This window comes from Plecotus auritus, assembly GCF_963455305.1.
Source record: "Plecotus auritus genome assembly, chromosome: 3".
NCBI classification, from domain to species: Eukaryota; Metazoa; Chordata; class Mammalia; order Chiroptera; family Vespertilionidae; genus Plecotus; species Plecotus auritus.
In genome coordinates this window covers 181,151,505-181,169,028 of record NC_137772.1, presented here as the reverse complement: position 1 = coordinate 181,169,028, position 17,524 = coordinate 181,151,505, and the positions used below count along the sequence as shown (strand labels likewise).

The window sequence follows — 17,524 nt, the reverse complement described above, 5'->3', positions numbered from 1 at the left end:
ACATGATATATTCCTCTCTGTTTAATTTTTTTATTAGCTGCCATCTCAAGAAAACCTATAAATTAAGACAATGGCTGAAATATTTTTTATTGTAACTACAATGAACTATTATTATTAGATTGATTTGCCAAGGATAATACTGCTTATAATTATAGACTACTAGAGGCTCGGTGCACAAAAATTTGTGCACTGGGGTGGTGGGGTCCCTCAGCCCAGCTTGCCCCCTCTCACAGTCTGGGAGCCCTCAGGGGATGTCCTACTGATGGCTTAGGCCTGCTCCCCGCAGTCTGGCCTCCCTCTGTGGGAGGTGACCAGGCTGATCAGGGGAAGGTGCCGCCCCCATCACCCCACCACAGCTGCCTGCCCTCGGCCCTCGCAGCTGCCATGGCTTTGTCTGGAAGGACATCTGGAAGGACGTTTGGCTGTCTGGTCTAATTAGCATATTATGCTTTTATTATTATAGATGATCAAAAGGAGAACTATTAGCCAGGATACTTTAAAATATTTTTAAAGTACACTGATTAATATATATTTTTTCAGAGCAGATAAAATTTTTCTCTTGGTAATGGAAATAAAAATTTTAAAGTAGTTCTATATTTGGTCTATTCAGAATAATAAGGTATATTTTATGAGTTGATCTTCATCTCCCATGAAATACTCTTATAATTAGGAATTATAGTAAGCAGGATAAACATTAACCATAGTTATTTGGTCTCTTTGACCACAAATTCTACAAAAACCTCTTACTACACAGCGCTTTAAATACACACTATTAACAATATTCCATCAATGGCTATGGCTGGATTTTTATAATCTTTTCACTTTGCCTGACATTTAAAGTAAAAACTCTGATAAAAGGTAATGCTTTCTTCCCCTCCTGGGCAGAGAGAGACCTTGGATTGGCTGCAGAAGACAAAGAAGAGATGTCCAGGGACATCCATGCTCTTAAATAAGGGACACTTACAATAATTTAAAAAAACAGACTAAAAGCTGCTCACAACAGTGGCTGGCATGCACTTGTCATACATAGAGAAATGTGTAGGCAGACACATCATAACGGAGTCATCATTACCTTTTGTTAGCCAGTGGGATTTGAAATAATTTGAACTCATCTTGCCTTTTCTGCTTCTCTACCCTGGGTTTCTCATGGCAGAGGCTACTTTAAGTTGAGTGGTAGTATAGAATGTTGGAATTCAGTTTTACTATAATGTATGGTTTCTAAATTAAATATGCATAAAGGGAATATACTCTGCTTTGAAAAGCCTATTATGGAATGTAAATATTTCAACTTTAAAAATATTGTTAACTCCTTTAGTGAGTGATTAAAAAAAAATCATGTTGCTAAATCCAATGGTCAAGTCTCAATTGTCGTCTAACTGGATCTAACAGCAACATTTGACACAGTTTATTCCCTCTCCCTGGTGAATTTCCTTTACTTGCCTCCTATCACATGCTTCCTTGGTAGCTCTTGTAGGATCTTCTGCCCACGTACACTGCTCCCTACCCTCTCCTGCCTTGCCCCCAGGTGTAACAACTAAACTATGAATAAACTTTAGCCAAGCAAAGAAGTGGTAAAGAGTGGTCAAGTCAGAGGCAAGTGTGTGTTCAAAGACACAATGTTTAGAGCCATCGAGATGTGTTTAAGGAATAGAAATGTTGGTATGACTTGAACGTCCAGGGAGAGCAGAATTGGTAAACATGCAGCTAAAGAGGAAGACAGGGCCCAGGTAAATGTCATGTTAAGAAATGTGAACTTTATCATAAAGACAATGCAGTGTCATTTTAGAGAATTCAAAAAAAATCATAATCAGATATCCATTTTAGAAAGATTCCTTTGGTTTCATATTGGAAAAGGGATTTGAGTGGATTAGAATTTGAAACCAGGAGATCAATCAACAGGCTCTTTCAGTAAGTAGTCCAGGCAAGAGACAGTCATCTCATAAAAGCAAACCCTAATATAGTGGTTGGTAATACCCAATTCTAAGTACTTTCATATAATGGCTCATTTAATCCTCACCATACTGAGGAAGGTACAGTTATTATTCCCTTTGTACAGATCAGGAAACTGGGCATAGAAGTGTTGCATCACATCCCTAAGGTCACACAGTCAGTAAGGTATGGAAAGACCACGCAGTCAGTCTCCAGGTCTGTGCTCTGAAGCACAGTGCCGTACTGAATGGGAGCAGTGGGGACGCACAGAAAGAAAAGATGACGATAGAATTTTCCAAGAAAGAAAACAACAAAGATAAAGCAACATAGTGACTTGTTGGCTGTAAAGATTAGGGAAAGGGAGCGATCATGAATAATGTTCAGATTTCTAGCCTAGAAGATGTGGTTGATGATATTTCCAGAGAGAAAAGCAAGATCTTGCTGAGGAGTAGAAATGGGTGGCACGGATAAGGAAAGACATGAGTTAGTTTAGAAAACTGAATTACACTTTCCTCTGGGCTTCCAAGTAGAACTGTCCTACCCAGAAGTAATTGGATATATGGGGCTGGAGTTCAGAAAAAGGACTGGTCTGAAATATGAATTTAGTGAAGATATACTTTCATCATTTCCTTTCTCAAAAATTGTCCTTCAGACAACAGTTCAAACTTCTTCATAAGGCATTTAATCTTATTTCCTTTGCTTGCTTTCTCTTTTCCTATCTCACCTTGTGAATAATCAAACCCGACTTGAAGTCCTAAAACAAAGGCTAGATACTCAAGCCTTTCTTGATCCCAAACAGGAAATAATTTCTCTCTTTGTTTTCTTACAGCCCTGAACTTACATTTTTCTCAAGTATTTATAATTTTCAAACTTGTAGCTTTCTCTTCTATTAAAAAAAATCACTACAGTCTATCTTCTGTAACAGTTTTTGTTATACAAATTTTATCTCTTCTACAAGATGAGAGCAGCGACAAGAAAGTGCAATGTGGGCATGAAAATAAAATATTACTATGGAAAAAAAATACGGGTTTGCTAGAAATGATGATATGGACAAGGAAAATGTTACTCTGGCATATTAACCTGAGGATTAAGTGTCTATGCCTCTGAGTAAATGAATGAACAAAACAGCATACACTTTGTATGAATGTAGCTTACAAAAATGTATGTTGTAGATTACACAACCGAAGCCTAAAAAACAGTGAAATGGTGCATAGTTATTTAATGAAGTCTTCAAGTATGAATCTCATACTTCATAGTAATTGTAAACCCACTGCTGTGGCTTTGTCCACTTTGAAATGCTCTTGTTTATTGTTCAGCAACAAAAATATGGCGCCTTCTCAGAAATAATCATCCTCTTATAACTGCTAATGTTACAATGTACTAATGTTACAATTCTGTAAGTCACTGAAATTGCAGTAAATGAATAGGTGTTCAGAAGAAGCATTTTAGTCTTTAATTTTTTTAAATTTTTTTATAGCACAGGTGGGTTCTTTTAAAAGACTCCTTCATAGCACACTGACTTCTGAAAAGGTGGTATATTTCTGTGGTAATCATTATAAATTCTATTGGAAGATAACAAAAGAATAATCATTCCAGATTGTGGTTTTGAAAAAATCAGAATTTCAACTGTTTCTGTGTAAGCATCTGCGTAAGCATCCCATAGAATATTTTACTTCACTGTCTTCATCTTTATTATGTGTTACTTTAATGGCTAGTTTAATCTTTCTTGTTATTTTCTGAATACTCATGAATGCACTAATTATGTTTTGTCCTGATCATTACTATAAATATATGTAAATATGTATTTACATATAACTTAGCTACTATCAATCATACTATATGTCTACTTTTAACATAGATTATGTTCCTAACACACTTCTGATTAAAATGTCATCTATCATACATCTCTTATCTTTGTCATTAGAAAAATACAGATACCATCTACTAGGTTCTACTGCTTTAGACACTGATGACTGACAAGCAAACAAATTCTATGACTCTTTTTTAAAAATTTTTCCTCACCTGAAGATATGCTTTTTTTATTGACTTTTAGAGAGAGGAAGGGAGAAAGAGAGAGAAACATCAATATGAGAAACATGGATCAGTTGCCTCCTGTACATGCCCTGACTGGGGATTGAACCAGTAACCGGGGTATGTGCTCTGACTGGAAACCAGTCTGCCACCTTCAGTGTGTAGGATGATGTTCCCACTAACTGAGCCACCCTGGCCAAGGCAATCCTATGACTTTTGAAGTTTATGCTCTATAGCAGACAATAGGAAGGAAACCCATTAATATATACAAACATTTCAGGGAAATTTATAATGTCTATGAAGAGCAGTGAAACGGTAAGTGAATAGTGTCAGAGGTAAGATGCTATTTTAAATTGGGAGTCCAGGAGAAGTCATTTTAGAGAAAATCTACATTAAACTTTAAAAAAAAAAAAGTAGGATCTGGGGGGCAGGGGGGCTATTCCAGACAAAAAGAACAGCACATGAGAAGGGAATCAATTTGGTGTCTTTGAGAAGTGTCAAGAAAGCCACACATCCACATCATGTAGGCCTTTGTAAATCATTGTTAGGGTTGGGATTTTACTCTCTGGTGAGTGAAAGGAGAAGCTGGTAGGGTTTGTGAGAAAGCCAGGAGGGAGTGCTGTTCTCAAAGCCAAGTGGAGAAAATTGTGTCAAGAGGAAGAAATGATCAACTGGGCGAAATGGCTGAGTCATCCAGCAAAGAGAGTAACTGACCAGGGGGATTGGCAAATGAAATGGTTATGAATCCTGGAAGGAGAGCATTCACTGCAGCAGGGGGACTTAGCTTCACTGGAAGCAGGAAAGCACAGGTAACAAGGCTAGAAAATTCTTTTAAGGAGTTTTACTCTAAAAGGGAACAGAAACATGGGAAATCAGGTGATGTCAAGGAAAGTGACATTTCCTTTGTTTTTGTTTTATTTTTTAATGATGGGTGCTACTCCAGGCTGTTTGCATGCTAATGAGAATGATGCAGTAGGAAAAGAGTATTTATGATGTGGAAGAGAAAGTGGATAGGACAAGGGCAGAGACCTCATGTGGGTGAGAGGGAATGAGATGCAAGGTACAACGGAGGGTTTAATTTTTGATAGGAAAAATAAAACCTCATTCAGTGAAACAGGAGGGAGGGAAAGCAGCAGATAAAGACATAAGTGAGAGTTATCCAGTTAGCTCCTGGGGCAGAAGTGAGGTATTTCTGTTTTCTCAGTTAAATAAGAATAGCCATCAACAGAAAAATGGAGAGAAAGGAAGTGCTATCTAAGGTTTGAGGAGACTGGAAAAGGTATGAAATGGTTGTATCAGACAGTTGCAGGGGAAAGTTACTAAGGAAATAATACAGGAATGCTGGACAATGCTGACGGCCCCTATGAGATGGCCCCCAATGATCCTCAGCATTTAATGTTTAGGCTCCTATATAATCCCCTCCCCTAGAATGTGGGCTCGACTTATCGACTCACTTCTAACAAACAGAATATGGGAACAGTGATGAAATGTCACATCTGAGGTTAAGTTGTAAAAAAGCTGTGGCTTCCATCTTGGGCACTTGCTCTCTCCTGAATTGCTCACTCCAGGGGAAGGAAGCCAGCCCCTGTGCCTTGAGGCAGCCCCACAGAGTGGCTCCTGTGATAAGGAAACAAGGCATGCCAATAGTCCCCTGAGTGACCTTGGAAAGCGAGTCCCATTACCTCCAATCCCACCCAAACAGGTCTTCAAGATGAGACCACGGGCTGGCCAACAATTTAACTGTAACTTCATGAGAAACCCCAAACCAGAGGCTTACATCTAAGCTGCTGTGAGATAATTTTTGTTGTTTTCAGCTGCTAAATTTGGGGGGTAATTTGTTATGCATCAAAAGATAACAAATATAGCCCACTTGAGATTTGTGATCATTCATTTAAAAAACAGTGAGTGCATTTACAAGTGTGAAGTAAGATAGTCAGCAGAGGTATGTGGTTTTCTACTCATATGTGAAAGAGTGTGCAAGGATACCAAGCAGAATGAAACACAGATTACCCCTAGAGAACTGAAAGGGATGGGGAAAGGGAGATGAACTAAAGATGCATTTTCAGCTTTCATGTATATATTTCTGTATGATTTATATATAATCAGCTTATATCCATCCTTTTTGTGGGTAATTGAAAATAAAAGACAAAAAGAAGGCTTCTTTCTCATAATATACTACAGAATACAGGCAAAATAGTTTATCGGGGAAGAGCCAAATCACAGTGTGATCTGCTTCTGGTCCTTGGAATTCTCTATGGGGCTGGAAGTACTTACTCCGGAACATTAACAAGGGCAAGGGAAAGCCCTCAGACCAAAGTTAAATGGTTATATGCAGATGCCAGGCTTTAGCCCCTGGTAAGGTGTTAGTATTCCCATTCCTACGTAAAAATCCAGATGGCCCCTCAGCTCAAGGTCCCGAGCTCTGCGGCTGCTGGCAAAGCATGCTGGGAGCTTTGGCATCTGTCACCCGAATCTGTTTCACTTTTCTCTGTGTGAAACCCTTTAGAGGCACAAGGATAAAAGACATCATATCATTTAGGTGTCAACTACTGTTACGTTAGCTTCTCCAAGGCTTTCATTGACTTTGTCATTTTAGCCACATTATTCTCTCAGGCTGTTACTCCATGAAGGTGTAAATACAAATGGAGAAAATAATGACTTTTTGAGGGGTTTTTTATTCTCCATTCCTGTGCCTACATTTGATGGCAAATCCTTTCAGTGTGGGTGGTTTCTCTGGCAATTATTCACTGGGTTCTGACTGCTGTTTAAAACCTGTGCCACCTGACAGATTCATGCACTGGTGGGGTCCCTCGGCCTAGCCTGTGCCTTCTAGCAATCTGAGACCCCTTGGGGGATGTTGGACTGCCAGTTTTGGCCCAATCCCTGCAGGCCAATCCAAGGGATCCCACCGGTACACAAATCTGTGCACCAGGCCTCTAGATGAGTATAACCTGGTTGAATTTTCCACTCCTATTAGACTGAAATCCTCTTTTAAGCAGGAATCATATCTTCTGTATTCAACACGAAACATTCACTAAACATCTCTTACTTTGCCAGGCAAGTGATATGTTATCGTGTACTGTGTATATTATATTTGGCTATATCACTATCGTATCCCTATTACCCCCCTTTTCTCTCTATGCTGCTTTCCCCATCTATTTTTTCAAGTTTTTTGGGGGTTCATATTTTGGGAGACAATTCCAAAATGTATCTGATATTCATTCTAAAACACACTCAATGGTTGCAAATATCCATAGAGAATTGGATTAGTGTCACAAATTTTAATAATCTAAAAACTGATTATCATAGTTAGCAAGCAAAAGTTAGATTTTAACATGTTTCCAATCACTGCTGTATAAGCACACAACAAAAATCACCAACTTAAATATTAGGCAATGGCAACTATCTATACCTTATCTATTCCTCAGGTTCAAGAGGAGTTTTAAACTCTAGGTCTCCTCCTTTACTGACCTTCACACGACTCTCCACTGGGGGAAAACATTCCATTGTCATGGTAGCCGTCTCTGCACTCACAGTGGTACCATCCAGGCAGGTTAATGCAGTTGGCCCGGCTGTCACACTGAACAAAGCCATCCGAGCACTCATCAATGTCTGTGTGGGAAAAGAAAACAAAAATGGGCTGTTATACACTTGCTGCTTTTATCTCAAATAAACAAAGATATTCTACTAACATTTTAGCACCAGCAAGTCCTAATAACCGAGAAAACAAACGATTGTGAAAGTCCACTTGGTTATTGGAAGCATTACAGAAAGAATGAGTTGTATTAGTAAGAGGCAAAACATCTAGACAGCTTCTCTGTTTCAAAAATCATCCTGCTGTAGAAAATGGGAAGAAATTATCTGTGATGGTCATTAGTGCTGCTCAACAAATATTTCCTGCTCTTCTGGACACAGCAAGGATTGCCACGGGACTTCCTAAAGCTAATTAGGGAGTGACATGTGTCCTTCCTAGGCAGAGCCTTGAAGATGCAGTGTGTGATTCACATGTATATTTTCCCCATCACAATGACCAGCAATATTCTGATCAGCTGCAGTTCCCAAGTGAGGATGATGTGGGGCACCTTCCTCCTCTACTTGGAATGAACATGTGGTATAAGCAAGAAATCCACCTGTTTGCTCTAAGCCACTGAGATTTTACGGTCTTTTATTACTATCAGAATACCCTATTACAACCTAATGCATCATTCATCAACATATGGCAATAGCATTCATGCATCAATAGCCTTCATATTTCTGAAAATATATACCCTCTATGTCACTATTTAATGGGTTTCTCATAATATTAGCTTATTCAACTCTCAAAAATATCTTGCCATGTAAATAGCATATCAGACAAATGAAAAAAATATGAGGTAAAGCAATTATATGCGATTTAAAAAGATCACCTATATGTTCACGCTGCCTGCAAGTAGAACAGGCTAAAATTCGCAAAATTCCCTACACAAAGAAAGGTATGTATCTTGAGTCTCATCTACTTCCTCCAGTGATTCATTAACATTCACAAATATCGGGAGCCCTTTATTCTCCTGGTGCTATTTGCTACATAGTGGGAACATCCAACCCCATACAAGTCTCTTCCTTTGCTCATAGAGGGAAAATTCCTGCAGTTGCCTTACAGAGTGTCCCCTTCTTCTCAAATATCTCTGGGTTCTGGGTGCTTTGGGGTTGACTCAGACCCTAAGTGATCTGATGGCACTGCACCACTGTACTAGCAGCTGCGAAATATTCACATGCACTCCTCTCCCATCTTCTAGCCTTGTGCTGTGCCTGAAGACTGATTGCCAAGGTAGGATAGCATTTCCTTCTATGCTCCCCACATCGGCATCATAGTTCCTGCTGCAGGGACCAGGCATGGTTATTTCCCTCGTGTTGAAGGGAAATCCAGCTGCTATTTAGAGTCCTTCACCCCAGACAGTCCACTCCAGCTCAGCACAACCTATCTCCTTCCTAGTCCATTCTCATCTAACTCCAAATTCTTGGAAGTATATATTCCTTTCATTTTCTTTTTAAATTTCCTCTTTTCCTATGTTCAATTTTGAAAGAGACAATTTTTTTGAATAAATGAATAAAGTTGTGTTTTGTTTTTAAGAGAAATAAGCCATCATTCATTTAGTTCTGATAAGCCCAGAGTCCCCTCACTAAAACAAGGCACAAACTGTTCTTTTAGATTAGGTAATAGGCCAAAAAATAGATATCTTATATTACTGCGAAAGTTTAACATTATTTCTGAACTATGGATGTTTTTGTTTCTGTGGTTCCTCTTCTGAAGAGTCAGTTCCTCAAGTCAGTTGTTCCCACGGTCAAAGTAATTCCTAGTGAGCAAATTAGCTAACCATTGACTTCCTAACACATGTGGACTGCTTCCACTTACTAAGGCCTCATAGGTTTTATGAAACAGCCTATTTGTATTTCAAAGGCCTCCCTAACTGATGAACCTCTGATTATAAATGGGACCAACATCTTTTGCTCATTCAGCTTTATATGGTCTTTTCTTCTAAGGCAAATGATGCAGAAAATTGATTATGTCATTTCTTAAGTGCATGGACAAAAGAAAATAGGTTGGGATTTAAGCTTTAGAAGTGAGTTTCTTGGAAAAAGGCCAGAAAGGGTATGTTTAGAATATCTCATTTTAGAACAATTTGATCATTAGTGTTGGTGATTTGGAAGTAGCTGTTAATGGAACAGAGCTTTCTCCAATGAAGCAACTCTTGCATCTATATTTAGTCCTTTAATTTAGCCCAATTTTCTTGCCTGAACACAGTTGCAGTTACCTCAGATCCCATGATTTATATATATATATATATATATATATATATATATATATATATATATATATTTAATTTATTTTCTCTCATCACTCTTTTCAATCACAATGCCTACTCCTATACTGCCTCATCTCCAACTTCTTCAAGTTCTTTTTATTTGCAATAATAGAGGCCCAGTGTACAAATTCATGCACGGATGGGGTCCCTTGGCCTGGCCAGCGATAGAGGCCAACCGGGGCCATCTTGCCCAGTCCCAATTGGGGCCTATGGGGGCTGGCCATCCAGGGAAGGACCACAGAAGGTTGGCAGGCCGGCAGGGGAGGGTCCACGGGAGGGCTCCAGGGCATGTCCAACCCTCTCAGCCAGTCCCGATGGGCTGGACCCCAGCAGCAATCTAACCTACTGGTCGGAGTGTCTGCCCCCTGGTGGTCAGTGCGTGTCATAGCCGACTGGTCAAGCAGTCGAGCGGTCAACCAAATGGTTGACCAATGGGTCAGATACTTAGCATGTTATGCTTTTATTATATAAGATAGCAACCTCCCTTGATCTATAAACATGCTCATTAAAGATGAATAGAAATGTTTTGCATTATATTACTTGGTATTTTGAAGACTGAGGATACAACATATATGGGTCATATGTACTTTCATATACAGTTTGAGTATTATTCATTACTAAATAGTATTTAGAAGATGAATACATAAATATATGCATCACTTGCTAATTTACTATTCACTATTTACTGCATACCAATTATGGGCCAAGTACTTAGTGCTGGGGAAACAATATGCACAAACCAGAAGAAATTTCTGCCCTCACTGGGTTTACTATCTATCTAATTTATCCTTATTTTAAGAAAATTAAATTGACAAAAATCTGAATTTACACCCATGTAGCACAGTGTTTCCCAACATGTTCTATATCTATCACCACTGGTATAGTATTAGGTGATAATAAGCAAATCTTTTATTTTAATGACTACATATTTATATCTTTGAATTATTTCCATTTATAGCAAGTGATACTAATAGTACACTAGCAAAATTTAAATTTAAAAAGGGAGAGGGATTACAGAAACAATATTAAGTAAATATTGGCATATGAATATGACAAAAACTATGAAGGGTTATACAAATGACTGAAGTTTAGAAATGCCAAGATATGGAACATTTATTCACATTTCAGAAGGATTTTCTGAGTAATTCTTTAGGTAGTGAAAGGCCTTCATTTATTTAAAATATGACTCAATTTACAAAAGATACAGGTATACATGTGTTATAGTTCAAATTATATACTTGCTATCATATAGGATAGTAAAGAAAAACTAGTAAAAATATATTTGCTTCATTTTATACTTTCATGTTCCTGATATTTTTGATTTCTTTATGCAAACTTTCGACCTTGGTGAAAGTCCATTTAAAATGAAAGTGTGCTTGAATTGCCAAAGCACACACTTCTCACCAGAAGGCAAGTTTGTTTAGCTCATGGATCATTCTCAAGTCAGAGATAAAACAAACAGCCTCATCTGCAAATTATTTGATGTACTTAGTAGCTCTGTAAGTATTTAGCAAGTGAAGAATTGCAATCTGATCCACAATTTAAGATTTCAATATTTCTTCCCACACATGAATGTGGATATTACTGAGTTATAACATATTGATGCAGACATATGCTTTACATATTGTATAATAACAGAAAACAGTAAAAATTTTTTGAAGATTTTATTTTTTGGGTACTTTCTTTAGGTCAGGTAAAACCAAAATTTCTATTTGAGATAAATATACAGAGAACAACAGGCCTAGGAGAGAAAATCATTATTTTATTCCACATATGAACTATCAAGTTTGAACATATTACTTTCCAAACTGAATAAAAGTATTCAAAAAGATAATACAGGGGTGTATACGCTCAGATGACTCAGTCTATAGTATAAGGATCTAAATTTTGTACTCTGTAGGCACATTACATAAACAACTAAAAATAAGTTTTATGAAAAACTATAATTTCATTACATATTATATCTGAGAGAGGAACTAGCTCCCACTTCCTCAGGGGCAATTAGAACATTTCCAGTAGCTACATTTAGAACAGCCAGCTAGTGATGATATGAAGATGCTGTCCCAAAGCACAGAGACTCTAAAATCCAAAAGATATTTAGCCACCCAGCAACAGCCATCAATAGCAGCCAGACTCCAGGGATCAGAAGAGACTTAGGTAATAAAATTGGAAGGCACCGTTGAGGATGGATTTTCTAGAAAGCACCTATGTTTTGAGGCAATCATCAAAAACAAACCAACAAGCAGAAAAACAAGAAGGGTGAGCGTGTGAACACAGAGAAGCTCGCACATGTCCGAGTCTTGCTTCCTTTGTTTCCCTCTGGCGTGGGGATGAAGACCTGCTACAGTGGCTCCCAGACTGCTGGCTTCAGAGGGAGCTACCGGAAACGGCTTCTGCCACAGCATTTAAAGGGTCACTTTAGAACATGACAAAATATTTCCTCGTAAAATTAAATGCAGTTATAAAATGAGGTATGTGAGTGATAATCTCTCATGCATAGTAAGTGATTTGTATCGTAACAACATAATTAAGAATAAAAAGTGTGCAAATGTCTAGAGATATCCATACCTAAACTAGACCCTAATCATTAATTTAACCTGCACCCCTTTGAAGCTAAGAGAAAACTGATTAGTTGCTACTCTATATGAATGAAAAGAAAATCCAGTTTTTTTAAGTGAGTACATTATTTTTAATGGCAAAGTCAAATAATGAGTACCATCTTTCATACCGTTTATTATTAATAAAAACCTGACATCATTTTTCATAAAAATAGTACTTAAACTATTTACATCACTATCCTATGCCCTGGTAGTTAAATTATATCGATAAACAGCAGGCAACTAAACATCCTTAAAACAATTAATCAACTCGTGATTACCCACATGTGGATTATTTGCTTTCTAGATTATCTGCAGCATTTTTTTTTTAATCACAAGGTCATTTCCCTCTCTCATTTGTTCAGCTTATGGGGTATCTGCTTTCAACATTTAGATAGATGTGAGTGTTCAAGGAATGCAAACTCATTTGAGCATTATAGTATTTGTAATAACTACAGCAGATTTAGATATAAAATACTGTCCAAAATTTTATAAGACTGATTTCTCAAATGAGATTTTTGAAAATAAAATATTATCAAGATATGTAAAGAAATGTTTAAAATCATAGTATACTCTTCACAAGTGGGATAATGACATTGTAGATTTAGTGAAAATTTTCATTACTTTCTAGTTCATAATTAGGAAATTAATGACTGATCCTTAAAAAAAGCACAATGTAATGTCATCATTTAGTCATCCTAATAACCATTTTCTTATCACTATGCTTTAGATAAAGAAGGGTGAGAGCAAACACATTGCCCAAGGTCACACAATAGACCAGAACTCTTTCAAATCCAAATCCAGGCCTCTTTCTCCCACACTAGGCTGCCTCTCAAAACCAACACTTGGCCAATCAGAAACAGCTAATGCTTTGAGATATTTCAGTGTATACCTTAAAGTGAGTGAAGTCCAGCTCTTTGGCTTGTTAGCTGGGTAACACTGAATATTTTACTAAACCTCTCTGAGTTTTCTGTTTCTGAACTACAAATAATCCTTCTCTCTCTCAACAGTTTGTTGTTAACTGCTTCTGTTACCTGTCCAAGGCCTCACAGAAGTGATACCTGGCTCATAACAGGCATTTCACATGTGTAAATTCCACCTCCACCTCTAAAATAACCCTTCACAGTATACAAAACATGTTCACTTGTCATTTGATTATTTGAAAAAGAGCAGAGGGAAATGCAGTTTTACAGGTTGAGTTTAGGCCAGAAAATATCTTTTCTTCTGTGGACAATTGGGAGCCACTGAAGAGTTAAAGGTAGAGTAACGTGGTCTAGGTCCACTTTGGGAAAAACAGGCTGTGCCTACATGTTGAACAGACAGGACTGGGAAAGACCAGAGGTAGTCTCATATGCTTATGAGCTGTTTTTCATTGTTTAAGAAAAAGGTAATAATGATTTTAATTGGGAAGGGGGGCAGAACAGTGGAAATAGAGATAAAGAAGCATGTGTGTGTGTGTGTGTGTGTGTGTGTGTTTTAAATGCTTATCTTAAATTGGTATACAAGGCTCTTTCATGTCCCCTGTGTTGACATCAAACCAGTCAAGTTTACAGTTCACGTATCTAGTACATACCATACAGAGGAAAAAAGATAAAGAGAACCTGGTTTTTGTGTGTGGTTTCTGGAGTATTACCATTTTTTCTTCATTGAGAGTCTTTGCATATGGTGTCTCTATTGCCTAGAATGTTCTTCTCTTTTTCTCACCCCCTCACCCAGTTAACTATTTCTCATCTGACTGTGTCTCATACGTAAATTAATTTCCTTGAGAAAGCCTTTCTTGACTCAAAAGGCTATGTTAGATCTCCTATTGCTCATTGTTTTTTGTACTTTCCCCCATGAGTTCATTGTATTTTGCCTTAAGAGCAACTATCACAAGATTTTTTTGTTCTAAACTTGCAAATGTTACACTGACTTAATTAGAATAATTTCAATTCTGGAGAAAGTCCTCCTTATCTTTCTTACTCCCTTTCAAAAGTAGCTTGAGTCTGGGCTTTTGTCTATCAATTTGTGAATTTCTCACCAGTAAAATAAACAAACAAACAAAAAACAGCAGGGGAGGAGAAGGTCTGCATTGATTCTATAAATTGATTTTGGGAGACCTGACATGTTTACATTATTGAATCTTGTAATCCATACATGGTATATTTTCCCTTTCTCTAATGATTTTATAGTTTTTATATTATAGTCTTTATTGGTATTTATTTCTAAAAAATGTTTGCCTTCATTTTTTTAAACCAACTTTACTTTTTCCAACTTTACTGAGGTATTATTGACAAAATTATAAAGTGTATATTTAAAGTGTATAATGTGATGATTTGATATACGGATATGTTGTGAAAGGATTCCCCCCTCCCCCACTGAGTTAATTAACACATTTATCACCTCACATGTTTATCCTTTTTGGAGTGGGAGGGGGTGCTGAGAACATTTAAGTTCTACTCTTTAGTAAACTTCCATTATACAATACAGTGCTATATCAACTTTAGTCACCATGCTACACATTAGATCCTCAGACCTAAGTCCAACTTTACTGAGGTAAAATTTATACACAAAAACATCATAACAATTTCATGAGTTTGGACATGTAACCACTCCCATAACTAATATATAAAACATTTCCTTCACCCCCAAAGTTTGTAAATATTACAATAGTTTGAAAATATTAATTTGGGTGGTAACTTAGTGCTTGCCATTCTGAGTAAGCTGCATATGTGCAGAGGCTACTCCTGTGTTTTTTTAAACCACACCTTGAGAACACCTAGCAAAGCACTTACTACATGGTTACAGATTCATACACACTTGCTGAATGAATGAGTGATATTTCTGTAATATCCAGTAGCTAAGTGGCTAGCCCACCTTTGCGATCAGTGGGGTCAGAGGGGGGATGCCGGCAGGTGTCAGCTTGAAAGCATTCACTGAGCTGCAGTAACAAGGTGGTACGATGACGCTTCTCAACCTGCTTCAAATATTTATGTCAAAATGTTGACTACAATATTAAGTGGATGAGAATGTGCTCGTTGAATATAGATGTATATACATATTTTAACAGAAAGACCACAAGGCTTCTGATTAAAAACATTTGAAAATCTCTTCTTCCTCCCAATCTTATAAACATGATGTCAAAATAACAAAGTTTAGACAAACAAAGATAAAAGGAATCACCACCAGCAGGGAAAGAAAATTCAATACGTATTTTTCTTTTCTTAGAAAATGGGATATAGGTCAGAGCCAAGGAAGCCACAGCCCAGAGTCTATAGGGAGCAATGTGGTCCACAGCTGATGAGGGCAGTAGTCTGCCCTGAAGGATTCTGAAGCTACCTGAAACAATACTTTAAACAATAAAGAATTATTTTTAAAAAAGATAACAAACATGGGTTTAGAAGGAAAAAGTAAATATATATGTCATATAAAATAAAACTGCTTGTTATAATAACATTTTATGAGTTTGTTTAGATTTCTTTATATATTTTTTTATAAAGAACTGAGGGGGGATTTTTGTCTTTATTTTAAAGATAAGATTATTAAATCAAAGTATTTAATAACACTTAAAAAATACCATGCAGGGCTGCTGAGACCTGGAGCTGAGAGTAGCTGGGTGAATTAAAAGTCTACTGATGAACAATCAACCCACCCACCTCCTCCCCGCTGGAGCAGACTGCGGCAAGAAAGCGATTACCCTTGAGGCCAGAGTGAACGGTTCCTTTGTAAAAAATAATAAAACATCTGAAGGAAACTAAGGCAGCTGGTATAGGAGTTGTCATCCTTTGGAACAAAGCCCCCTGCGTTTCAGTATGTAGAGATCTCAAAGTGTAAATAACCGGCTCCCTTTCAGTTCCTCTATTGTAAGTCTGCCAGTCAATAAACGCTACCTCACTATCAAAGCTCAAAGTCAGTGTTTCTATTTAATCACTCTTGAAACATTAATGTGAAATCAAAAAACAAGAAATACTTGGGAAAAGTGTATAACAATATAAGAGAATAACCAAGATACACCATCAGAAAAACTAACCTTGAAGGAAATAGAAATAATCACAGAACAGAACTTAAAATATTTCTTATTAATATCTTCAAAAAGATTTGAGAGACTATTTCCTCCATAAAAAGGACAGTGCTATAAAAAGAGATAATTAGAGAGTTTGAAGCAGTTCTTAGAAATTAAAAATATGATAGCTGAAAAATTATAAATGCAATATAAGGCCTGGAAGATCAAGTTGAAATAGTATCTTCAAAAGTATAACATGGAAAAATATATGAAAAATGCGATATAGTAAAAGCAAAGAGCATCAACCCAAAGTACTAGCTTCTGACTAAAGACAAATTTCATACCAAGAAAAGAGAAAATCAATGGAAGGAAAATATCTTAAAATAATAATAATTGAAGAACTTTCCATAGAACTGTAGTTTTTGGATTTAAAGGCCCCGCCAAAGTCTCCCAATGATAGTGACATGACAGTCAATACTTAGTGATGGCTTACTATGTGGCAGCCACTGTTCTTTATGATTTACCTACATATACTCATTTGACAACAGTCTCATGAGGAAGGAAATATTATCACTCTCCCCATTTTAAAGAGGAAGAAATATAGTCACTGAGAGTTTAAGTAATTCTTTTTAAGGGTATTGAGAGGCAAAACTGGCATTTGAATACAGACACCCTGGGTACAGAGGTCAAACCCTAGCCCCATACACAACACTGTCTCACAAATGAATGAAACAAAAACCCACATCTAAACACACACTGTGAAATTTCACAATAAGAATAAAATACAAATCTGAAAAACTTCCAGAAGGGAAATAACAGGTTACATATAAAGGGATGAGAATCAGTCTAGCATCATTTTTCTCACTTGCAGCACTGTATGCTATAAGACAGTGAAGCAATGATTTTGACCATAGAATTCTATACTCAGCATAACTGTCTGAAGGTAGAATAAATATATTTAATATATAATTCCACAGAAAGTTTATGCACATTTTATGCACCGTTTAAAAAAAAACCACACACACACACACACACAATTTACTGATGATACAGTCCTGTAAAATAAAGGCCTACCTCAGTAGTTTATCACTCCTTGAAATACTTTCCTCACTTTGCAAAGAAACACCACTTTCTCAGTTCTC

At 37.1% G+C, this 17,524-nt stretch overlaps 1 protein-coding gene across 7 annotated transcripts in view; it reads right to left on the bottom strand.

Moving 5' to 3' along the window:
• Positions 1-17,524, bottom strand: part of NELL2 (neural EGFL like 2) — a 331,262-nt gene that overhangs the window by 17,430 nt on the left and 296,308 nt on the right. For all 7 annotated transcript variants that reach the window (XM_080662290.1, XM_080662294.1, XM_080662296.1 and 4 more), the window contains one exon: positions 7,432-7,572. In XM_080662290.1, coding sequence (XP_080518416.1) covers positions 7,432-7,572 — 141 coding nt within the window. The remainder of the gene's footprint in view (positions 1-7,431; positions 7,573-17,524) is intronic.